The 26,122-nt window shown below is 45.3% G+C and overlaps 1 protein-coding gene across 1 annotated transcript; it reads right to left on the bottom strand.

The window, feature by feature from the left end:
- Positions 1-5,613: 5,613 nt before the first annotated feature.
- KCNE4 (potassium voltage-gated channel subfamily E regulatory subunit 4) lies at positions 5,614-6,606 on the bottom strand (the record flags this gene model as incomplete). The annotated part of the gene is made up of 2 exons (XM_084212265.1): positions 6,549-6,606; positions 5,614-6,128 (listed from the first exon to the last, which is right to left on the bottom strand). Exon 2 carries the CDS (start codon positions 6,100-6,102, stop codon positions 5,614-5,616), a length of 489 nt encoding a protein of 162 aa, XP_084068391.1. The 5' UTR covers positions 6,103-6,128; positions 6,549-6,606.
- Positions 6,607-26,122: the final 19,516 nt, after the last annotated feature.

The following is a 26,122-nucleotide window of genomic DNA, read 5'->3' as shown; positions in this document are numbered from 1 at the left end:
AATCAACCCTCCATGAACATTCCCTGAACTTCCACAGCACTCCCATGCAGGGATGAGTGAGGAAAGGCAGACCTGGAGGAATGTCCCAGCGGTGCTTGTGCTTTCAGCTACCTGCTTTGTGCTCCTGCAGGTGCCAGGAGTGTTCCCTGCTGCAGGGCAGGGGCAGCACAGGGCTGGCAGCCTGGGGAGCAGTCACAGACACTCAGGGACATTCATCTGCAATGGTGCTTTTGGAGCATTCCCTGCTGCAGGGCAGGGGCAGCACAGGGCTGGCAGCCTGGGGAGCAGTCACTGGCACTCAGGGACAGCTGCAGTGGTGCTTTTGGAACATCAGGTGTTTGTAGGGAAAACAGTGGGATGGGTCTTCAGGCCTGGAAAGAGGCACCAGGGGGGCTGCCCTGTGCTGTGTTCAAGGCAGCCTGTGTGCTGCTGTGTCACTCCATACCTCTTGTTAAAAAATAGGAGCAGCACTGGTTTGTCTCTTCCCCTCTGTTCTCTTACAGGAAACCTTGTTCACTCAGTTTATCCTGATCTGAGGAAGGAGAAGGGGGATGTACATCTTTAGAGGTACACAGTTTATATTTCCTCCCGAGGAGAAGGAAGGAGTGAGCTTTTGTGCATTGGCTAGGGTGGAATTCAAAACCACTTGCCTGTCTCACATCCTCTCACCTGCGGTGTTTAGCTGATGTTTTTATTGCTGGGATGAGACACAGCTGTCCCAGGGATGGCCAGGCTGGGGAGCAGCCCCAAGCAGGCTGCTCCAGGTCCAGCATTCATAGGTAAGCATCACAGGATAGTTCCATCTAAACAGCTGGAGCTCACACCAGAGGAAATTCTTTAATTGGTTCCTCCTCTAAGGACAAACAACTCTTCTGCCTTTTCTCACTTTCCATCAGAGCTCAGCACTTTGAAATAGTTATCTTCACATCCGCCTTAGGCAGGGAAGGTGTGCTCTCCTTTAAAGTTTATAAAAGGTAGTCTTAGCCAAAGCAAGTAACTTTCCAGAGTACCACAGTGAACCTCGAGCTGAAGGGAGAATTGAATTTAATCTCCCAGATCCCAGAACTACTGCCCTGCTCTCCAGCTCTCAACAAAGCCCAAAACCCTGTTACACAGCTCCTGAGGAGGAATGTGCTGAAATATTAGAAATTAACCTTTGTGGCCAGTGGCTACTGTTGCATCTAGCAGTATTAAGGAGGAAAAAAAAATTTGTTGTTCCTAAGTGGTCATGGGTTTTGTATTTGTACCATATCTTTCATCTAAAATTCACAAGCCTTTCATATCTATCAGAAACCTCTCATATTTTCACAGACAGCAATATAAGTAGGTTCATATGATAATCAAGAGAAGCATGGGCCAGTTGAACAGATTACTGAGGGATAGAGCTGGGAGCACAGTCTGTAATGCACCATCCAGTTGCCTTTGTTATCCTTTTTTAATCACCTATTTGCGTGGCAAAAGCCTCTGTCTAACCTGGCCTAACAAAAACTAGAACCCTACCCAAACCAAACCAAGTTAAACCACTTTGAAAAAGTGGTGCTCGTTGATTTTTGGATTATTTTCCATTTTCTTGCCTGGTTGAGCTGGTTACAGAAGTGTCAATGCACCAAGAAGGTGCAGCTATTTTTGGCTGTACAGAGTAGGATCTGCAGAGATGTGTGAAAATTGAAAAAATACAGGAGTAAATCAACCAAATACACAGAGGCAAATATAATCAGTGTGTGAAAACCAATAGCCTAAATAATTTTACCAACTTTTTTACCTCTTAGATCCAACTGTTAACTCAGGAGGAAATCATCTTCCTACTAGGACAAATTCTAAAAATGTTATAACACAGGAGAGCACGTCCAGCTTTGCCACAACTGCACCTGGCACATCCAACTGTTCTGTGCTGTGCCCACTTTGAGCATCTCTGAGCATTTCTATTCACAGCAGGTGCTGGAGCCAGCCCCCAGACACAGGCCACACGTGGCAATCTTCTCCTTTTCTCTCCAAGGGGATGTGTGTTAACTACTGCAGCAAATGTATGAGGCATAGCACTGCCAAGAAATGGGAGCATAATTGCTGTGTTCTTTCAAAGAAGAACACATTAGTAAAAAAATCACCTCCATTCAGTCAAATTACAGTCAATTATCATGGCCTTCAAGCCAAGACCTATTAGCTCTGAATCTAACTTAACTCAGTTACTGAAGCACACTGGAAATGTCATTCATTTTGGAAAAAACAATATTATTACCTTTTACTCCTTAATAGTCAAAAGAATTTTGAAACAGGATTAATGGGAGCAATTTTTTTCCCTTCTATCTACAGCTTTTGAAGATTAACAACACTTCTTTTATTTTGGAATAATACCTACCTGGCAGTCTAGGGTCACTGGGCTGTCTTCAAGGCATCATTGCATTCACTTGCACATGCATCTAACTTCAATAGCCAAAACAGATTTTTGCCTTTTTTTCCAACCCCACAACCCAAGGCCAGCTCCTTCACAGTCTGCAAGAAGGTGGCCACTTTTTTGTGTTTGGTTGCTCCTTTTGGTGTAAATAGGCCCCGAAACAGGCAGTGTTTTCCCTTTATAGCAGCACAATTTCAAACAAGAAACTGCTGGAACAAGTTACCTTTCTGATCCATGCAGCAGAGCTGTAATTTACATTTGGTTCTGCTCTCCCTCCTTATCAGCAGTGGTGTCAGGAGTTCCTTGGTTCATAGTTGTGGCACTGGAACCCCTGAAGCCCGAGGCAGCAGTGGGTGAATGTGAGATGTGTGGGACAGACCCTGGGACACCGCGGTGTCCCAGGACAGGGCAGGAGCAAAACACAGCCTTGCTCATGGGCAGCTTCAGGCCCACAGGAGCTTGAGACCAGAGTTATTTAACAGGGAGCCTGTTTTGTGGGAAAGTGAGCAGATGTAACTTTTTAGCAATCTGATTTTTGAAACAACTTCAAATTACCCCATGCATGCAGGTCTCAACCAGTACCGGAGAATCTGTACTTGTAACTCAACAGATTTAGGGAAGTTCAAAGCTGCCTCTAAACATTTATCCCTTTCTTAGGGAGGCACATTCTGAAAACCTCCTTTCTGTGTACTACTGGGAATGACAGAGCAGCAGTGAGACCCAGGGTCAGAGCTTGTGCCAAAGCCAGCTGCGTGCCATGGAAATCCAGTGGGATCAGGGATCTGTGTCAGATACTGGTCCATAACCTCAACCCTAGCCCACTCAATTTGCTACACTGCAAATCTAACTCTGAAACTCCAAATGCAGACATCTCCAGAGGCTGGATGAGCATCACAGGTTTCCATAGCAGTTTTCCAGCCTCCCCAGCACCCCCAGGTCTTTGCAGAAGGGCATCCCTGTAGCCCTGCTGGCACACACTCACACCCTGAGCGTGCTGCCCCAGCCAGCAGGGACCAGAGGTGGATTGAGCACCTGGCCCAGCCCTGCAGCCAGCCCATAATGCTGCAGTACTGTAGAGCTCAAGGAATCCTTTCAAAGAGAGGCTTAGAAAAGGATCCTGCAGGAATTGTGCCCAGTCTCGTTACTGGAAATCTATTTGACGTAGTGAACAAGCATGGAGGCTTTTCCAGGAAATGTGTTTCTTTATTTAAATAAAATTAGTGCCAGTAGAAACAATAAACTTTAAATACATGAGACAATTATATACAACTCGATGTTAGGAATTATATACATCAGTTTTTTACAGATACAAATACATTAATACCAAAAGTAAAGGACGAAGGAGAAAGCAATGGAAAATGTGACAACTTGTACATGTCAGTCTCATTTGGAAAGTTTCAGGATTCAAGTGATTCCAGGCAAAGTGCCAAACTTAATTTGGCTCCTTTCAAACTTAAAACAGCCCCTTTTAGAGTAAATCTACCAAAAAGCTTTATATGGTCTGATCCAAAGTTCAGTGAAGCTGATGGAAAAACTCCCGCTGCCTTCAGTCTGCCCCAGTCAGCCCTCTGGAGCACAACGGAGCCTTTGTTCTGCTGTGCTCAGACAGACAGACAGACAGAGATCCCTGATCCTGCATCCATTAACCCTCTGAGCCCTCCCCAGCACCAGCAGCACTGCACACTCTGGCTTCAGTTCATCTCTGCCCTTCTGCATTCATGTTTTTCGAGCTGTCTCTCAAGCTCTAATGCCAGTGGATAAATCACAGAGCTATTTTAGTGCAGGAAATACGTGGAGACATTTTGCAAATATTTTGCTGTGCAATGCTTTAGACTCAGGCTCTTCAGCCCTCATGCTTCAAAACTAATCAAAACACTGTAATAAGTTATTATAAAATATAAGGTATGGTTGAAATATTAATTTTCTTCTTTGTATTAATTTTTACTTCTCGTAAAAGTGCAATAATTTAGCAACAAATTTCATGAGCATTTGAAAAACGTCACAGTACCATTAGACTGGGGGAGGGGGAAGTCTGTGGTGGTTTTAAAAACTAGTTACTAACAGCTTTATAGAAATGCATGTGTCACATGCGAGCTGATTAAAAAAAAAGATGTAACAGAATGCTTACCTACACTGGCTTAAATAGAGCAGAAAGTCTAGATTCTTTAATGGTGGAAATGAGTACAATTTTACTGACCTCAAACAGAGAATTTAACTCCAACAGAAGAGCACAAAATCTTGTGCTGGCTCCTGACGCAGCTGATGATTTCAGTGGGGCCAGGAATTCACCCTTGCTGGGTTAAATTCCAAACAGAATTCCACCTATTTTTCAAGGGGGCGTAACAGAGCAGCATCTGTTTGAGCCTTTCTGCGTCTCACAGCCTGTAACAAAGATCTTTTAACATCTCCTTTAACTTACAGATCTTTGCCTTTAGTGACCAAAGGTACACATCTTTAAAAATACAAAAGCAAAAAACAAAACCACCTTTCCTGTTAGTAACTCAGTCCCAGGCTGGATTGCAGCAGACTGGGGTGAACCTGACCCAGCCAGGACATGGATAACTTCAGCAAAGGCATGGAGAAGTGTCATGGGTCTGGAGCCAGGCTCTACAAACTGCACAGGGACTCAGTGCCTCTTTTTTTCTGCCTTGTCTTTCACTCTTTCTGTATCTAAAGCCAGTCTCCAGCCACGCTGCAATCTCCCTTCAAGTACAGCATCAACAAATTTTCAGCTTTTGAGTCCTCATTGAGCAAATGTGCTGCTGGCTGTGGTTTGTCATAAGAAAAACACAGTAAGAGTATTTCTAGTCCATCACAGCTTTGTGTGAATGAGCATTACCCATCATCTTTAAGAACCAGGCAATTGCATGAGGGTAACTTCCCCAAACATTTCCCAGATATTTACAGAATTCTGAAATATGCAGAGACATGCCAGTAATAATTACCTCATTAGAAAATACATATATATTCACCATGTTCTTAGCTTTCATAGTAAGAAATAATAATGGAAAAATTAAAATTAAGCAACCCAATTATGTGCAAGTCACACTTTGAAGTTAGGTACCACTGCTTCCTCGTCCTGCCAGCTCTCAGGAGCACCTTGGGCCCAGGAGCACAGATACCTGTTCAGAGTTCATTGGAGAGCAGAAAAGCAGAGCCACAAGTTCTTAGTGGGAGCTCCACTCAGGCTTTGGCAGCTGATCAGGGGAGCCCTGCGAGTGCTAGGAGTTCTTCTGGAGGTTTTCCACAGAGCCCTCGCTGCTCTCGTTGAGGGGCGTTTCTGACACTTCCCCCAGCTCAGTATCCAGCACTTCCTCCTGGATGGTGAAGTGCTCTGGGGAGGAGGACTCGGAGCTCACGCTGCTGCCTTCCATGGAGCAGATGGCACAGGACAGGGAGGGCACCATGCTCTCCTGCAGCATGTTCAGCACCATGGGGATCTGCACGGATCTCAGCCCCGCCACGGCTGGCAGGGGCTTCACGGCTTCCCCCCACTCTCTCTCCTCATCTTTGTAGAGCAGAAGCAAATTGGACGACTTCTCTTTTCTTTTGGATTTCATGTAGCCGAGCATTATTCCTATCAGGAAGATCCCATAGAAGGACATGACAATCAGAATGTAAAAATACTCGTTGCTGTTGTTCTTCTCTGTGCTGGGGGATTCAGCATCAAGCATGGCTTGGGTCACATTTGCATGGTCCATCTTCAGCATGGAAAGGGTTTTACCAGAGCTAAAGCCTAGAGGAGAATGTAAATGGATATGTAAGATCAAACTTCAGAACAAAGGTGTAAAAGAAACACCTGGCAAAATGTTACCCCAGACTCTTCCTTATTCCTTGTCATTGTGAGCTTGCAAACCCCACACCTGATTCAAGCTCTCAGTCTATTGTACCTCTGTATTAGTATTGTAAGTAAATGAACTCTTATTCAGATACAGAAAACGTTAAAGGAAAGGAAACACATAAAATCTTGAATTCAATGCTGAATTATAAAACCCCAATCCATACGATAAAAAAAAGAAAACTATCTAGAAATTCTCTGCTAGGCACTTAAATATAGTTTTGTGCTACTTGATCATGTTTCCATGGTGGGGGAAAGTTAGAAGTATTAATTTGTTCAGTGATGCAGGAAAAAAAAAGTAATCAAAAAGCAACTTACGCCGGTATGTCAATAATTCCTCCTTGTGCAAAGCTCAAGAGACCTTTCCTCTACCAAATGCCGGGTGTTCTGAAAACCTTCCTCTGCTGCAGTTGGAATAAATAGCTCTCAAGAAATGTTTCATCACGTGTTTTAGAGGCACAGTTTATAATAGTTTTGTGTTGGAGTCAACAGATGAACTTGAAGGATTGCAGTTCAACCCACTGAACTCTTAACAGCTGTGAAAAGAAAAAGAGTTGGGAATTCAGATTTTACTCTTTCCTAACCAGTTCCACATTGGATTTTTCAACTTGTGAATCTGCTCTTTTAACATCCAAGTTGCTAAATCTGACCTCTTACCCTGAGAGCTGCTACACAGAATGGAAAACCTGCAGATTGTTATTCTGTGTTTGTCATACATATAGAAAAATATACACGTGAATTTTCTATCAGACACAACAAGTTATTTACATGTCTGCTATACAGAGTCTTTTCTAAAGAGACAGAGGAGGAAACAAGTTATTTGGTTTGGGCAGGATTAGAGACAAAGCTTTGGAAAGTGTGTGCAGAACAAAGTGGTGACTTTCAACTCATGCTGCAGCTCCACTTTTCCAACAGGTGAGGAGCTGGGGAGAGCTGGGCCCTGAGCATCCAGTGAGTTTTGGATGGATGGGTGCTGGTGCTGCCAAACTCTGGGCATCAAAGCAGCAGCTGTGGGATCTAGGTTCTCCACATCATCAGTGGTAAGGTGCAGACTCCTCCAGGGAGCAGCTTGGAGCTCCTGAAGTTTGCAGCTGCACTTTGCCTCCATAGAAGCAGCTAAGAGTTAATGCTGTGAGCAGGATATTATGCCTAAATAGAGGCCAGGCCCATGGAGTTAGTGATGATTTAAGCACAAAGGGACCTTAGCAGTTCCTGGGCAGGGGGAAGCTCTCTGAGCCACTGCTGCAGGCTGCTGGGCAGAGCAGGACACCTCACAGCCCACTGGGGATTTTGGGTGCAGCCTGGGTTGCAGGGCCCACAGAGTTCCCAGTGATCAGCTCAGTGGCACAGGAGGCTCTGAGACCCCCTTCCAACACGTAAGCAACAGCCCAGGCCATGGGAAGAAGGAGGCCCAGCCTGCACCTTAGGGATTTCATTTCCTTATCCTCTCCATCCCCGTTCTCCGCACACAAAGCCCAATTAGTCAGGGCCCACATGTGAATGTCACCCCTTCTGCAAAGCTTCAAGGATGTTTATGTAACAGAACACTCCACTTCCAGAAAGCAGTGGACTGGTGCTGGAGTTTCCCAACGGTAGGTCTGGGGTTTTTTTCCCTGCAGTCACTTGTGGATTCTTTGCACAGACAGCAAATTCTTTTCCAAACTCTGCCCTTACAATCCCTCTGAGGTAAAGGCAGATAGGATTAACTTCTCTTCACATGTAAGAGAAGGCAAGAGAGGGAAGTTAAGCAACTTTAGATGTAGTTGAGTATTCGAGAAAAGGCAGGATTGCATCTGTGTTTGGAACCAGCATTTTCCATCATTTCTCTGAACGACTACAGAAAGAAAGAAAAAAATTACATTAGCCAGATTGCCCTCTCTGCACCTTAAAATAGAGGATCCTCCCTTTAGGATGTTGGTTTTATCTCCCTGTGCATTCCCATGTGATAGCTCAGGAGCTGTTGATGTTGGGCTAACGTCTGCTGGGATTGCATCTGACAAAATCTGTCTGCAGCACCAGCTTGCCAAGTCTGAATTCTTCTTCCCTGCTCCCGACAAATTACTGAGCAGGCAACGAGAGCACATCAACTGTAGACTAAAGCAGAACCAGAGCAAGTCTCTGGATTTTCTAGCTAACTTTAGGGAATATTTACTTCACAACTTTCTCAGCTCCATGTGATATCTGCCCTCCCCATCTAGCTCTGAAAATTTGGGGGTTGAAAAATCAAAGACAACGTGTCAGATTTTGGCAACACCTTCTCATGCAGAACTTTCACAGACTTGTGAGGAAGTGCCTTGCATTGTTGGGTCACTGAAAATTGGTTCAGTACAAGGAGAAATCCTTTCTCTCTGCCCATGAACGCCCCTTGGAAGCTGCTTGATCCTGGGAACAGGACCAACTAAAGCCTAAAGTCATCAGTGTCACCACTCACCTGGACACAAAGGCACACCCAGAGGCACAGACACCCCAGAGCTCCCAGCAGTGAGCCAGCAGAGCAGGGACAGACCAGCTCACCTGCATGTGCAAACAGACGCCTTTATTTGCTCCAAACCCTTGTGTTCTTCATGTAGGAGAAACTCTGTACAAAATTACCAAGAAGAACTGGAGCACCCAACTGGAACACAGGAAGACTGCTCAGGTGCATCCATAGATTTATGCAATTCCCCAAAAGTTTAACTGAAAGATGACTGGATTGCATAATTCTGCACAGTTATTGACGAAAACTCTTTGCAACTGTGTTTACTTTGGCTAGTTGATGACAGCTCTTCTCCATCTGTTAGCCCACAGTTCTTAAAAACAGTTTAAGTTTAAAAAGGCCTGCAAGGAATCCCTGAGCCTTCTATAGACATGAACAGCAGGGATAGAAAGACACTGGGGAATAACCACCTGAAAAACATATGCCACTTTCTTACTGATGCCATCAAGCTGTACTCTGTAGAAACTATATTTTTGTCCAAACACAAGGACCTACAAAATTAAAAACTGGAGTTTTAGTTTCGTGTTTCAAAATTGTATTTGCTGCAAATTATATTGTAAAGCCATTGATCACAGCAAAAAGCTTGCCTAATTTCAAATAGCTTATTTTAAAGTTAAGCTTACTAGCTACTTCTTTTTTGATGTCTCTTTCTTTCTTCCTTTCAGATCAATTCTTTTCCCCAAACTTTGGGGAATTTTCCCTGAAATTTCACCTACACATGTCTTATGCTTTCAGCAATTGCCTCTCACATGTTCCTCTCCACCTCCTTTGCACCCATCCCAAAGAAGGCTATAACGTTTAAGAATAATCCTTGTGCTGCTGCTACCACCTTCCATATTTCCCTTTGGAAAACATTCAGGCCAATAAAGCAGAGCGACAGCCAGGCACTCCAACAATGAAAAGGTCACAACATAGTTGTTGATGCCAGATTTTTTTTCTCAAGGTCCCTGTCTCCTAGAGAGCCTTTTGTGGCAGCAACCTCCGTCACCAAAGGACGCAAACGTTGAGGCTCGAGGCATCCCACGGGGCAGGAATTCACAACATGGCTTAAGGGATCATATAATGTGAGCCCTTTCTCCAAATAAAAATTTGAGGACAGTCAGAAAACTGAACAAAGACAGAATCTATTATGAAGACAACATGAAACCTCCTTAGAGACCCAGATGACTCTGCAGGCTGCCATGGAAAATATATGCCTAACCCTTCATTACGGGCATAGCCCATGCTCTGATGCTGCATTTATCTTTCTTGCCCCAGTTAGTGAGTTAATGAGAATTAAGACACCAAACAACTGTTAAAGGGCCAGCTCCTGTGGGAAGCTGAGTCTGTCTGATGAGTGTTTGCTGACAGTACCACTCTAAAGAGTACCCAAGTATGTGCTTTTTTAGAGTTATCATCTGAAAAAAAAAAGAAAAGAGAAACAGGAAGCACAGAGGAGTTGGGGTTTTTTTCTTCCTGCACACGCATATTTAATGGAAGTAAATGTTGGATAATTTACTGCTAGGGGGAAAAGGAAGGGAGAGTTTTGCCATGCAAGGATTGTTTTTGATTTAGACCTTCCAAGACACTACATTTGACAAAGGACAACCAACCAATGGTGATCAAACAGATGATCAATATATTTTGCTCACACATATTACTTCAATTAAGGTAAAGTTGGAGCTGCTTTTGACACCATAAAGGAAGACATGATAAAATAGATAAAATAGATGTTTGTGGTCCTGATCTGATCCTGCATTTAAGGATGTGCCACGCTGAGAGGTTCACACTGGCTTTCAGTCCAGCTGCACAACACACACCTCACTGAGCCCCTGAGCCAAAGCCCCTGGAGCTGCTGGCAGTGCCTTTCCTAAAGCAAACACCAGCACCTGCTCCTTTCAGGCTCTGTGCAGCTCAGTGAAGCCTGTGAGGTGTTGGAATAAAAGCTGGTTCCAAAGCAGCAATTCTCTCACCCCCAGAGCAGGCAAAGAGGGGCAGAAGAAGCACAAGCCCCCCATGCCCCCTCCCTGTTAATGCACTAACAGGAGGAAATTTATGACCTGTACTTCGTGCCCTTAACGCTTCTGTGCCTCATCAGCCACTTCAGTGAAATTAATCTCATAATACCTACAAATTTCTTGTGCTGGAGGCACAGCATGGTAAGACAGTGGCAGACCACCCCCCAAAAAGGCAACAACCACTGTGTCCACTGGGCTGGGCTGGCATTTGAGCCAATGGCACATGGCTGGCTCCAGGTCCAGTGTCATTTTCCATCACTCTCCCTTATTTTTCATACTGCAGAAATGGATGGCATTCTTCATAAACTTGACATGAGCAATTTCTAGAGGAAGATGGCAATTTCCTCAGTGTCATCTATCATATACTGTGTTGCCATCTGGATGCCAAGTGGGAGTAATGGTCTGATCTGTTATTAACTATAAAAATCTTAGTAAAATGCTGCAGCTCTGCCTTGTTACTTTACACCCTTCACTAAGGAAAACACGCAAATATAACTCCAGAAGAATCCTGCATCAGCCTTCTTTCCAGCTTCAGAGTTTAGTTTGCTTTAATTTGAATTTTATTTAACCTTCCTAGCAGATCCATATTCATGAAATCTGAAATGTCTCATGCCTCCTCTGCACACAGGGCAGCAAAAAAATAAAATTAATTAATAGAAGGAAGTCCAGGGTTTAGCAGCATTTCACAGCCAAGGTGACCATCTGCACTCACAGTCCCAGCTCTAGCAGTGGCAAGAGATTTCCCAGAAGCCACATCTGGAGTGTGCAATTGCTCTCCAAGCACACAACAAAGATCTGTAAAGGCAAATTGGTTTCAGATTCTGAGAGATGACAAAAACCAGAAAACCTCAATGATATCTGTAATAACAGTTCAGACTAAAATGAGCATTTACTGTAAGGCATGTTTTGTGAAAGTCTTGGAGTTTTGGAGAGGAATTCCTTTTCAGCCTCTAAACTGAATTTCAGAAAGTTAGGAGTGACTGGAAAGAGTGCAAACAGGTAACTCTCATGATAGCAATAACCAGAAATTACATTTAAAAATTACAAACTTTTCTGTGGTTAATATGAGAATCTGAGTTCAAAGTCACCACAGCCTCAATTCTCTCTCCTGTATCTAAGACAGGTTAAGAAGTTATTTTATCAACATAGATTTCTTTGCAATAAAATGAAACCTATACTTCACATTATCCTACCCTTTTCTTTTGATGTGACACAGTGAATGCTTGATGCTTGATCTGAAAATACTTTCTTTTTCCTTTTCCTTTACTTTTCCTTCTGCCAAATATAATTGTCTGTTGGATGCACTACCTTTAAAAACCAAATGAACTCAAAGCTTACTTGGCTTTTGGGGTCAAATAGTAGATTCAGCTGCTCTGTACAGCTTAACTGTTCAACATTATTTGCTTCTAGTTGGATTCAAAACAGCAAGCAAAACATTAAATTCTAGATGCCACCAAAAAAAACCCCAAAATGCAAGAGCCTTTAAATGTGATTAGCAGTGCTTAGGAGAAATTTACTGGCAAATCCAAACACACAATTCTTTCTGTTCAGCAAAGAGAGACTTCTTGTTTTCCCAGCTATGGAAAGGTCCTTATTTAGGTCCATTCATTCCCCCTGAACAGCTTCTAGCACTAATCTGCTCATAATGAGCACCTTGATTTACATTAGTGAAGGCTTTTCAACAAAAAATTTTAGATAAGGAGGTATGTATCAATATTTATAGGGCTTTTGAAAAATTCCTCTGCATGCAGCATGAAGATCTGTTTTTCCCTTTTCTTTTTTTTTTTTTTTTTGTTAATTTTAAGACTTTCTACTACAAGAGAAACTCAGCAATGCCAGTAATTGCTTAGCATAAGAAATAAAGGGGATGAAACCACTGAAAATATTCAAGTGCTCAACTTGAACCCTCACCTGACTACAGATTATAAATTAAAGATCATTGGAAAAGTGAAGAGCTGCTTGCCCAGCATAAGGTAGAAAGCTCATGGAGACACTGATCAACATCCAGCTGTCCAGTTAAACACAACCAGAGATCAAACAGGAAAGCATGCCAGGAATCATTTTTAGTCCTACTAAACCACAGCATGGTGGGTTTCATTTTCATACATAAAGGAACGGTGAAGATGTTGATGTTTAACAATGCAAGCTCTGCCTCAGACGTGCCCAGAGCTCCCCCTGAATCCAGCTGGATTTTAGTGAGTGTTAGGAACACAACTGCCAATATGAGGCAGGATTCCAGCATGGTCTGTGTCTATTCTTCTGCCCTAAGATTGAAATGCTTGCCAGAACTAAGGGGTACTGCATATCCAGTTCTAACACTGCTCTTGAAAACACAGCATTCAGAAGAGGTTGGAAAGAGAGAGAGAGATCATCATGGCATTTACTACAAAAACAATTCTACCTGTTTAGGAGCTCACACCATACAGTAAAGACTACAACCTGAGTGTCACAGTGATCTTCCATCCTCCCAAGGACAAAAACACATGCAGGGGGAGAGTCACTCTTCTCTCCCAGAAACAGGTGCAGGGCAGAGGTGAAAGGAACAGAGAGTGCTATCACAGTAGCACACATCCAGCCCAAAGTCAGAGCACTTGCAAGGCCTTCGAGGAACAACCCACTTTTTTTTCATTGTTGTTTCTTCCAGTCCTACAAAATGAGTTCACAAAGAAAGAAGCAGCCCTTCCTTGTTTCACAGCCATGTCAGGATAACATCCCAGGTCACTGTGACCTTCGGCGCCTGTGAGGTTTTCATTTTCACATGAGCACCAGATGTTGAGCCCTCTCCCTCCGATATTCACTTTTCTACAGCATCAGGCACTCCTCACATGTGTGTTTGTAGCACTCCCTCTGAGTTTTGGTTGTGAAACCTCCCAATTTAACTGTAGCTGTTACAGCAAACATCCATTAATTTCAGCTCTCAACCCTGTTGACCTGAATCTTCATGGGATTTCAAATACAGCTTAGATTACATCACTGCTGTTCTCAACAGCAGTTCCCTTTCATGCTGAAGCAACTAAGATAGCACTTCAGTTTGATCTATTACATCTTGGCATCTGTTGACTGCATTCACTTTTTAAAGCATTCGCTTTTTAAAATACTCAGAACAGCTATTTGTATTCTTGTTCCAAAAGTCTGCTTTGGAAACACAACAAAAGGAGCAAAATAGCAATCTGGGGTGTAAAGAGCAACAATAGGATGAGCCCCAGGTGTACAGCAAAGAGGACAGAAGGTGCACAAAAGAGGCAGTGACAGCATATGCATCCTCTCCAAAGGGAGGGGTTCTGCCAGGCAGAGGAGGGAAAGCACTCAGCTGTGATTTCAGAACCTGAGGCTAAGATTTGCTCCTGTGTTTCAGTGTTTTGGTGTTAGTCCTGATAGCCACAGCTGTGAGCATGCAGGGGAAGGGTCCCTGAATGCATAATGTAGAGAATGGGCTGTGAGCAACACAGGATCATGCCAGCTCTCACAGGACAGCATTTCTTTCTTCTTAACTGTTAGGAAAACTTCATTTCCTTCACAAGCACTCCTAATCCAGCCTCGTATGGACAGTGATGGAGCCTGAATAATCTAATCCTCCACTACCAGGACCTTGGCTGATGAAACAGCCCCCCATACCCTCCCACACCTCCTGCACAACAGACATTTGGAAGGGGCTCCAAGAGAGCTGGGAAAGCCCAAGGAGAAGGAGAAGCCCTCCTGAGATCTCCCTCCCCAGGGCTGTGAGTGCCCCCCGAGATCAGGCACACCCAGGGGTGGCGCTGGCACCAGAGGGAGCAGAGTGTGCAGCCCCTGGGAATCACTGCCACATTCCTGGGTCTGTGCCCACCCCACCCATGGCAAACTGCCCCCGTGCCACGTGGGGAACAGAAAGGGGAGAGGGCACACACCCACAGTGCAACAAGGCTGATCAAAGGAATCCAAACTTAATTCCCAAATGGATTACTAAAAAATTATACCAACGAAAAGAAATTTAGCAATAAAAAAATGCCTACTCTAGGCAGAGGTGGTTTACTTGCAAATGATAAAATAAAACCCAGAGGGGATGTATTTTTCAAATGCAATCTTTTATATCTCAGCAGACATGAAAAAAATTTGTTAAAGCAAAGATAACCATTGTTTTGATGGAACTGTGCATTTAGAACTTAGGGGAAAACTCTCCCTTCCTCTCTTGGCTGCTTGTAACATGTGAATAATCAGCCCAAAGTAAACAACATGTGGTCTTGTGTGGTCTTTTCATATGAGGTTGGTATTTCACTCGAAACTAGGAAGTGACAGGAAGTGGGGAGTTCTGCACAGATATAGGAGACCTTGTGCTTTCCCAACCAGCTCTGGAAATGCAGTGTGTTTGAAGAAAAAAAATCATTCCTGTTGCAGATGGGAAATGCAAAAAGAAATTATATCTAAACACACAGAGTAAATAAATGTTTCTTTGAGTCACATAACTAAAGAATTCTGTGTAGCCTTACTTACAACATTTCCTGACTCTTTCACGAGCATTTCAGTGCTCCAACGTCACTGAGTACCAGTCAATCCTTAAACTGCAGTGTTAAAGGAGTTCCTGGAAGCAACATAACTGCTGCATTATTTGCAGTGTAGCTCTTGATGTGCTGCTGACAGAAACCACCCACCTGGGGAAGAGGAGCAGGGCCCTGGCAGACAGAAAGGCTCAGCCCAGCAGGGGCTGTGCTCCCCTTGTCAGGAGTCCATGAGCAGCTTTCTTCAGCAGGGCTCCTGGAAGAATGGTGAGTGTTTACCCTGCTGCTGCTGCCCATTGTCACACCCACGTGGGCTGTGGAAGGTTTGTCTGGGTTTCTGACCCACTGCTTCTCACCCAGCCCCAGCATGCCCCAGCTCCTCCCACCAAGGCAGGGGATGCACACAGAGCATCAGCTCCCCGAGTTTTCCAGCTGCTGCCCCTTTCCCTGCCCCAAAACCTCTCTCCCACACCCCCTATCTGTATCCCCAGCCCTCTCTCTGTGTGGTTTTGACCTCCACCCTGCCCAGGCACTCAATCCACTCAGCCACAGCCCAGGAGGGGTTTGTTCCCTCCAGGCACCCCAGAGGATTTGGCTGGGTCCCTGAGTGCCCCGGGCTCAGCTTTGTGCTCTGTGGAGCACAAGGGCGCAGCCTGCTCTCACACAAAATCCTGCCTCTCCGAGCTGCAAATGCAAACTGGGAGCCATGGCTTTGAGTACTGGAGCTCATGTGGTCCTTGCCTTCATTTCTGGGCTTGTCACCTTCTGAGGTACACGTCCTGCCACCTTCTCCCTCTGTGGGTCCAGTCCCTTGCCTCTGATTTCTCCCAGATTATCTCATTTTCAACATCAGTCCTTCAAAAACCAGGTTGCTAAAGCATCTCCTTAAAAGCCCTCTAAAATAACCCTGCTATCTTGTAGGGTGGGAAGTGAGATAGAAAAAAGATTTTAAATAGCACTGAAATACTATGAAAAATACTCATGTGCACTCAGTACACATCCTTGTGCTTGTCCCTACCTTCTCTGCCTCGTCTCTGACATTACTGGCTGTAAACACAACGTGTCATATCAAACCCAATGGCTGTGCTTGTGCAGGGGCAGGGCTGTGTTCTCTGGAGCTAAATTCCTCACATTTTTCTGAGCCCTGAGGTACCTATCACACCCCACACATTTGGGAAGCACTCTGGGCTGGGACAGCTCTGCAGGGTTCCAAGTGCTTTCCCAACACCTCTCTTGAAGAAAGAGCTGCCCAAGCCAATTCCTTCCTTCTCCCCAAAAGTGAACTCTCTGTGTTTTTCAGATTTCCCTGGGGGTGCAGCTCAGCACCTTGCTCCCCACAGCACCAGCACAAGGCACATTCCAGGAATGCTTCCAGCCATAGTCTGTGCTTCCAGCTCCTCACTCTCCTCTTCTCCTGAGAGTTCACCCATGATTTAGTCAGATATTTTTATTTTAAATAGTTGTTCATTTGAGAGCAGAGAGGGGTGCATCTGTTCTGGAAGGTTCCCTGTCCAGATCCTCATTGCTTGGTATATCCTATTAGGATTGGAGCAAACACCAAGAAAATACTAATCTGAATTCATTTCCATTTGTAAATAACAGATTTAAATGAAAGAGTGAATGCAGATTTAACAGCATTAGGATTAGCTAGCAGCATAAGCAAAAAATGAACCATAGGAAAAAAACTCACAAAAAAAAATTTCAATCCAGTTCTTTGGGATTAAGGAGTTTTGACAATTAAGCTTTATGATTTGCTGCTGAACCAACCAACAAGTCAAAATATGTCATTATTTTTCTCTAAACCCAAGAACTAATAAGGAAAAAAAATAAACTCCAATCAATGTTTTGGTCTATTATAAAGGCTTTTTTTTTTTTTTTTTTTTTTAATATCAGGATCTGAAGATTACTACAGAACATAACTAAAATGTAAACAGCACGAGATTGCCAGTGATGAGCTGTGCCAGGGTACAACTTTGAGATGACAAGGGCAGAACCAACTTGTTCTGGACTCCTGCATGATGTGGGGATGAATGAAACAAAATTAATCTCTTCCAGTAGTGAGAAGGATGAAAGGCAGCTGCAGAGTCACTCAGACAGGCACAGGTCAGAAATCCCTGAGGGTACCACCACCCTTACCTGCAGGACCAGCAGGCTCTGCCCACCTCTGCTGCAGCCCCACTGGCTCCTCAGCTCTCTCAGGAGGCAGGGCTGAGCTGAGACACATTACAGGAGCCCAAATGTTCCCAGCAGGAAGCTCAAACCCCCCCCCAGTACTCTTCATTTTAAGGAAAGAAAATATCTCGTTTATTACAGGCGCTCGACCAGCACAGGCACAGCCTGGGAGCTGCTCAGTTCCACAGGACACAGCAAACCCACACAGAGATCATTCCTCACTGGAGCTCTGCCTTGGTTTGTTTTTCTCTAAGGTGAATCACACTCTGCCCTTTGGCTTTAATACCTACATCCTTTTCTAGAATAGATCCCTACCACCTCAGCTCTGCAAACTGCCTCATGACATCCCACTGATGTCACTGGCAACAAGGGCTGGTCCCCTCTCCTCTGTGCCCCAGAACAGCACAAATCTGCCCCTTTGCAGCACCTCCAGCTCTCACAGCTCAGAGTTTGCTGGTACACCTCTGCCATTAGCTCCCCCTCAAACACAACTCACGTGGACTCTCTTTGGGATGCAGCAAACCACACCAGGTTTGCTGCAGGTGGGAGCTGTGACAGATCCTGTCTCATCAGAAATCTCAGGGTAGGGAAGGTTAGATCACCACTAAAACACAAAGTTGCGTTTTTTGGTTTTTTGGTGTTGGCTCGTGTCTTTTTATCCTGCCCCCATTACTCATTTCAGGGTCTGATGAAACTCAAAAAGGAAAGAAAAGAAAATGAAACACAGACATTAATTTGGGCACCCAGTGCTCAGACACTTCCAATAAATTGCCCAGTGCCTTGCTGTAATTGAGCTCAGGAAAACAGCCATTCTGCTAAATTAAAGGTATTAGAAGCCTTATGAGCAAAGTGATCCTAGGCTTTGCCCCTTAATTTATTAGCATTTTCATTTAATTTCTCTTATTTTACTCAACCCTTCCTTTCAGAGCTGGTCAAGTTACAGCCACCAAGGTTCATTATCACATGGAAAAATCCACGTGCCAGGCCAGTGCCACAGACTGCAGCAGCACCTGGAGAGCAGTGACTCCAGCAGGAGGGAGCTGCACAGCCCAGCCTGAGTTGCCATGGCCACGAGCGATGCTCAGGGAGAGGAGATTGCCATGGCACCGGCAAGAGAGGCCACGGGGCAGGGGACACGCTCCTGATCCCAGAGCCATCGCTTCCATTAACGAGGGATTGCAATGGAGCCAATTGCACACAGGTAATGCAGATTTCCAGGGCCATTTCTGTTGGGCTAAACTTAGCAGAGGTTCTAGCCCAGCTTTAAAAACAAGCGGCAAAACCACACGAGTTTGTTGACAAAATAAATCACAGACAAAAGATAATGGATTTCTATTGTTATAGCAATAAATTGGGGGTAATTAATATGGACTAAACATAGTAGAAACTGAGGATGTGAGGATCCCTCACATCTGCATGAACTCCATACTGCTTGCTAAAGGTGAAAGGTGGAGGCTTCCTTCCCAGAAGGCAGATACAGTGCAAGGAAAACCAAGCAAGCAGCAACCTCCTCTGCACCAGCATTTTTAATACTGGAAATTTGTCCAGGACTGGGGTGCTCAAAACTCACTCTGTGTGGCTCACAGGCACTCTGAAGCAGGACCACACGTTATCAACTGCCCCTGTTTAATCAGATACCTTGCAGCCCTGAGACACTCACCTCACACAGCTGAGCTGTTGCCAGGACACCATTCACACTTCTGGCTCCCCATTAACATCAGCTAATAATCTTCTGCCCTGGGCTTTCAAAGCACTCCAGAAGGATCCGAGGCTGCTGTAAGAAAACAGGGCAAGAGAAAAAAGCTTCTTGCTCTTGCAAGCAGTCAAATTAAGTTTAGCCCATGGCTTTTGCATGCCTCAGATAACCAGGAAACCAGAAAAATAAAATCCTAAATCCATTACTTTAATCAGCTGGGGATCTGAGTTGTGAATTTTGAATTACAACTTGCTAGGAGTTGGCAGGAGCAATTAAACTTTAAAAGGCAGACATGACCACAGGTTCCCCTGTCTCCACCCGTTTTTCCCTCGAGTGCTAACTAGCTCACTCTCTCTCTCTCTCTCTCTCTCTCTCTCTCTCTCCCTGCTTGCATCCACAGCTGGCTCCCTCCTCCTTCCCTGGAAACCCACAGCACAGCCCCATCCCTGCTCAGCTGCTTCCCCATTTTGTTCAGAGCACAGACAATTTGAGCAGAGGTTCAGACAGGGGCACAGAACTGTTCATCCTGAACAAACCTTCAGGAATCAGCATCCCAGGGCTGGGCTGGGGCGAGCCCTGCTGCAGAGGCTAGCCAGCACTGCTGCTCCTCAGCATGGGCAAGACAGGGAGACAGAAAAACTCCAGCCAGCCTCATCCCACCCCATCATTCTGCTCTGACTGAAACAAACTGTTATCTTTGACCCTACTCTCCTCCCAGGATTCAATCACAGCGCTTGTGAAATGCTGCTGCTTCTGCAACACTAAATCCTCAGAGGGGAAATCAGTTCCATGGACGTGTCTGAGCAAGGGCTGCAGAGCCTCAGTGAGCACCACGCTTCCAGGGCTGTGTGTCCCACTCAATCCAGTCCCTACCCTCAGCAGGAGGGGAGCAGGGGCACAGGGAGATGAGTGCCAAGGCTGCTGCAGGGAGCCAACAGAGCGATGAATGTCCAACCTCTACTGCAGCAACCAGACTGTTCTTACCCTCAGGTGGGTTTGTGTCAGATCTTATTTCAGCTGAACTCGATATTAGCCTTCAGAACAAGTAAAATAAAGAAATCCTTACATCTATGAAAAAAAATTTTGCTGGCAAATAAAAGAGGGATAAGAACCCCAAACCGACGTCGGTGTGATGATACCTGGGAGTGAGAAGTGGAGATTTCTGACTTGCACCCTTCATTCTGTCTCTGGACACGTCACTGGCTCCAGGACTGAGAGGAAAACACGACTGGGTCACTGCCCAGCAGGAACACGACCTCCAGGGAGGTCAGGGGCTCTCCCCTACAGCAGGAAAACTACAAAGGATGGATTCAGAAGAGATAAAGATTTTTTTTATTTTGCTCTGCTATTGTGAAATAGACAGTCAAAATCCTTTCAAAAATAAATAAAGTAGGCCTGGGAAGATAACTCTTTACAATAATGAAAGGTATTGCTTTTTTCTTGATCCAAAATGTGAGGGAATCAGGTCAGAACCATGGGTCTTTGCTCTTGTGGGAGATTCCCAAATTCACAGGAAAACAAATGTCACTGCTGCTCACCAAGTCATCCTGCAGTCACCGAGCCATGCACGCAACTGCTATCGTAACTGACTCATTGAGAGGCTACAAACATTTCCCACCATTTTCCTGTAAGGTTGTGGGGTTTTTTTGGTCTAGTGACTGAAAAGAAAAAAAACAAGTCAGCTCCAGCCCAAAAATTTAAAATTACATTTTAAATATTACTTAACTGTTATTTAAATAGTATAAATGTTTATTGCCTTCCTTCACACCTTCTGTCAGCTGAGTTTTCTTACACTGCAGTTTCAGGGAATGAACACACTCAGACTGTGCCCCAAGATATTCACACAGCTGCCTTTTAAGGCTGCCACACAGACCAGCAGAAAAACACCAGTAGAGATTTTTTTCCTTTGAAATTACCAACACAAACATTTCATTTCATTAGCTGAGGAAATAAAATTAATTCAAGTAAACGATCCAACCTCACATGGTCTGAGCTACTGAGTCCCTCAGTGCTGCAAGGGCATTTTCTCCCAGAGTGGCTGCAGTGACAAGGGCTCTGTGACACTTGTTTGCTGATGTCCCCAGCACCCCACGCTGGCTGGGAGCCCCTGGCTAAGGTGGGTGCAGCTGCAGGGGAGCCAGGCTGCTCCAGCCCCACCTCTGTGAACACCTCCAGAAGCGATGCCTGCTCACACCAAAAAACTCCTGCAGACAGCTGGAGGTACAAACTCTAGAATCAAACAGAGGAAGAGGAGGGATAATGAAGAGGATTAAAGTTTCAATATACTTTAGAAAACAATTTGACAAGACTTCTGGCAACTCAATAAAGTCTTTTGGTGCAGCTAACGCGTGCTTCCGATTTTTAAAATGATTTATAATAGGAGTAAGATACCAGATGTGGAGATGATGCAAGCATTTGAGATGCATCAATCTTTAAAGCTATTTCTCTCTGAAAACTATGAGAAAGGTCTTGGCAGCAAAGTCAAAAAGTTTAAAAAAAGGGTGAAAGGAGACTAATTGTTTATTAAGGGGAGCTGGGAAGAAAACCAAAGCAGGACTGTGGACCAGTGGAAGCTGGGTATCGTCTTGTGCAGCCTCTGCCGAAGGTTACCGCAGCGTCCTCCGCTGGATGAAGGCAGTGTTGAGGAGATGAGCTCAGTTCAGGGATTGCTGTGGGGAGGAAAGGCTCCGTTTGCCCGGCGGGGTTTGTGCAAGCCCTGCATGGGGAGGGTGGCTCTGCCCTGCCCCGCTCCCCGGCCCCGTCCCACGGCCAAACGGCGGGAGAGAGCCGGGGCAGGAGGGCACCCACTGCCAGCGCTCCCATGGTGCTCCCAGAGCTCCCCATGGCACTGCCTGCATTCCCCATGGCACTGCCAGAGCTCCCCATGGCACTGCCTGCATTCCCCATGGCACTGCCAGCGCTACCCATGGTGCTCCCAGTGCTCCCCGTGGCACTGCCTGCATTCCCCATGGCACTGCCAGTGCTACCCATGGTGCTCCCAGAGCTACCCATGGCACTGCCTGCATTCCCCATGGCACTGCTAGAGCTCCCTATGGCACTGCCAGTGCTCCCCATGGCATTGCCAACACCCCCCATGGCACTGCCAGAGCTCCCTATGGCACTGCCAGAGCTCCCCATGGCACTGCCAGAGCTCCCTATGGCACTGCCAGAGCTCCCCATGGCACTGCCAGAGCTCCCATGGCACTGCCAACGCTCCCCATGGCACTGCCAGCGCTCCCCATGGCACTGCCAGAGCTCCCCATGGCACTGCCAGAGCTCCCATGGCACTGCCAACACCCCCATGGCACTGCCAGAGCTCCCATGGCACTGCCTGAGCTCCCCATGGCACTGCCAACGCTCCCCATGGCACTGCCAACACCCCCATGGCACTGCCAGAGCTCCCTATGGCACTGCCAGAGCTCCCCATGGCACTGCCAGAGCTCCCATGGCACTGCCAACGCTCCCCATGGCACTGCCAGCGCTCCCCATGGCACTGCCAGAGCTCCCCATGGCACTGCCAGAGCTCCCATGGCACTGCCAACACCCCCATGGCACTGCCAGAGCTCCCATGGCACTGCCAACACCCCCATGGCACTGCCAGAGCTCCAGCTCCAGCTGACAAAGGGACAGCCAGACTCACAGAGGTACAGGCAGAAGAGAGTGTGGAAGAGGAGGAACCAAACAATTCTTTAAAGAGGTCTCACTAAAACCAAAATCTGAAAGAAGCCAGAGGCTGGCTGTAATCTCAGCCCTGAGAGGGGAAGAATGTATTCCTAAAGAGACTTTCTGCTTTGCTGCACTGAATCACCACAGGATTCTTCAAACCACAATGGGCTAGAAATTTCTATCACAATAAAGCTGTTCTGAGTACTACTGGAGCTTTCTTGAAAAAGTAAATAAACAAAGGCAAACAGATGGAAATAGTTATAATTCAAATACTTGGAATTGCTGGAGCGCTGCTTTCAACTGTCCCCAATTGGTTTGGGCCCTAAAAACCTATCCAAACTTTTTCTAGCTAAATCTAGAAAAGAGTTAAAAAAAATTAAAAAAAGAAATCCCTCCTGGCATAAACAGGTGGGAGGTCCCTGGGCTCTGGCCCATCCAGCACGCTGTCACACATTGTGACAGTGATCACAGGGGTCCCAGGGTGAGGGAAGAGATGACAAAGTTGACTCCATGTTTCAGAAGGCTTGATTTATTATTTATGATATACATTATGTTAAAAACTATACAAAAAGAATAGTAGGAAGGATTTCATCAGAAGGCTGGCTAAGAATAGAAAAGGAATGAATAACAAAGGTTTGTCTCTGACTGACACAGTCTGGACAGCTGGACTGGGATTGGCCATTAATTAGAAACAACCACATAAAACCAGTCACAGATCCACCTGCTGCATTCCACAGCAGCAGGTAATAATTGTTTACACTTTGTTCCTGAGGCCTCTCAGCTTCTCAGGAGGAAAAATCCTAAGGAAAGGATTTTTCATAAAAGATGTCTGTGACACTCCATAGAGCCCGAGGGCCAGCCTGGCACCCCGGGCACCCCCCACCTCCAAGGAGGGACAATCCCTGGGAGTGGGACAGCCAGGGAATGGCCCAGCAGTTCAGGAGGCTGACCAGGTATTTCCTGAGCCACACTAGGGCCAGGACCATGGTTGAGCAAAGGAGAGGGGCAGGCAGTGCCCCCCAGCACAGAGGGGATGGAGAAGGGGTGAAGGGCAGCATCCTGTGGCCAGTTAAACTGTCAGACATCACACGGCAATTCAGAACCTTGCTTAATATTAACTGTGGGACATTTAGACTAATGGACAAAGACAGGTGTCAGAATAATGTAATTTTTTTCTCTTTTCAAATCAGGTTTTCAATTTCCCACTGAACTGGGGCTGCTAAAGACCAGCAACACTGACTGCTCACAAATCCTCAAACCAGAGGCTGAGGAAAGCAAATCTTTGCTTTCGTGGCAGGCATTTCTCAAATGGAGTTCTTTCTCTCCTCCAGATTAGCTCACCCTTCCACCAGGAGCACAAAGACAGGGTGGGTACTCACCTGCACAGTGCCCTGAACTCAGGCATGTGACACCTGGCAGGCACAGCCTCACTGTTCCAGCATTTCAGAAAAAATCCTGTCTAGAAATCTCTGCCAGTCAAGACTTACCAAGAGCATCATGCTCCCTGTGGAAGCAATCCAATTTATCTACATCATTTTGTAAAAATTCTGTAAAATAATTTAAAAAGACAAACCATCAGTTATGGAAAAAAAGCACACCAGAAAGATCTGATCAGCCCGTGGTATAATGAAAAGTTACTGGTAGAAAATAAAAGTGATAGAAGGAAATGGAAAAATGGTTTATAAACAAGTATCCCTTAGTAGCACTGGGAAAAATTCTGGGGAAAGTCCCAAATCTCATCTATTTATGAAAACTAGGAAAATTACTGCAAAACACACACTTCCCATCAGCAACATGCTGCCCTCAGCCAGACCTGTCACCTGCCAGTCCTGGAAAACCTCAGAAAACCTCCACTGCTAAGCACATGGAGGAGTAACTCTAGCGGAGATACTTTCAAAGGGATATTTCAGAAGTTTATCAAGACTTCAAACAAAAATGAAAGAAATTTCTGAGAGAAGTTTTAGCACATTTTGCTCATAACATCCTTGGAGAGACATCAAACAGTTCAGCAGGAACCACCTCCCCCCAGAGCTCCAGGGTGGTCTGCCCCAGGAAGGGACAGCCCAAAACCTTCTGGCCCCAAATCTGCCCTGTTGCAGTCACCCACACCATGTCTGCCTGTGCCTGTCAGCCCGTGCAAGTGCAGAGGCACAGGCACATATCCCACCGGAGCTGCACTCAGCCAGCAACCTACCAACCCATTTTACTACAGAAATCTATCCATGGGTATCAATCAACCCATTTTGCTCCAGAAATATATCCATGGGTATCAATCAACCCATTTTGCTACAGAAATATATCCATGGGTATCAATCAACCCATTTTGCTCCAGAAATCACTCTTGAAGAGTCCCCCTTTTGTGATTCTCCTATTGTTTTACAGCTCTTATGCAGCTTTGGCAAGAAGGGAGGAGGATGTGATGCTGAACAAGCCACATTGCTCATTGGCATTCTCAGCCCTCCTGCTAATTATGTAACACTGCTCTAGCTGGAACAGACCGAGTCCTGAATTGCTACAAAATTGAGCAAAGTCACCTCATTTCCAAGAAACCTGGCAGAAATACCTAGCAAATGTGTGTGAGATCCAGAGAACTGATGAAACATAAAATGCTCAATGAGTTTCAGTAAATAGCTTCCTCACAGCTTGTTAAACATCCACAGCCCATCTTCCAACTACACTGCATAACAGGAACTATGCTTTCCAAATCCTTCTTCAGCCTGGTAAGCTACATGCCTAAGATTTAAAAATGACTATGCAAATATGGTACTAGAAAATGTGCCAAAAATAGAGAGTTTGAAAATTCCCGATACAAGTCTTATTTAAAAAAAACTGAGCTGTATCTGACCAGCATTAAGATAAACACAATGAATTTTATGGGAATTTGATAGTTTCATTTGCTATTAATAATTTCATATTTCAAAATGACACTTCTTTCTCCCTTAACTTGTCTAGGAGCCTAAAGTAGCAGAATCTTGATGTAAATTCACTTTTTGTAAGCAAACTCCCTCAGTGTAAGGGTCTACATCAAAATGTCACCATTTCAGAGGAATAAAGGTCACCAGCCACCAGGCTCATTGCCAAACACTACTGTGATTGCACATCAGTGGGAAGCCATATAAACTTTTCCATTAAAGTTTAACTCTTACATTCATAAAGTCATCTCCCAATTATCTGCAAATAATTACCAAAACAAAAACCAACCAACCTACCCAGCCTTGCTACCAATACAAGGCATTCCACATCCAGAGAAAGAAATAAACACACACGTCATGCAGTGGGAAAGGGTAGAGTGGAATACATGGAAATTCAGGAGCTAGGGATTCAAATATGGTACATGGATTTTCCTGCTGCTGAAAAAACTGGATGTACAGGACCCAATTTGTGAAATTAATTTTATTTTTGAAACATGA

This window comes from Fringilla coelebs (assembly GCF_963513975.1).
Source record: "Fringilla coelebs genome assembly, chromosome: 10".
NCBI lineage: Eukaryota > Metazoa > Chordata > Aves > Passeriformes > Fringillidae > Fringilla > Fringilla coelebs.
This window is presented reverse-complemented; position numbering and strand designations above follow the sequence as displayed.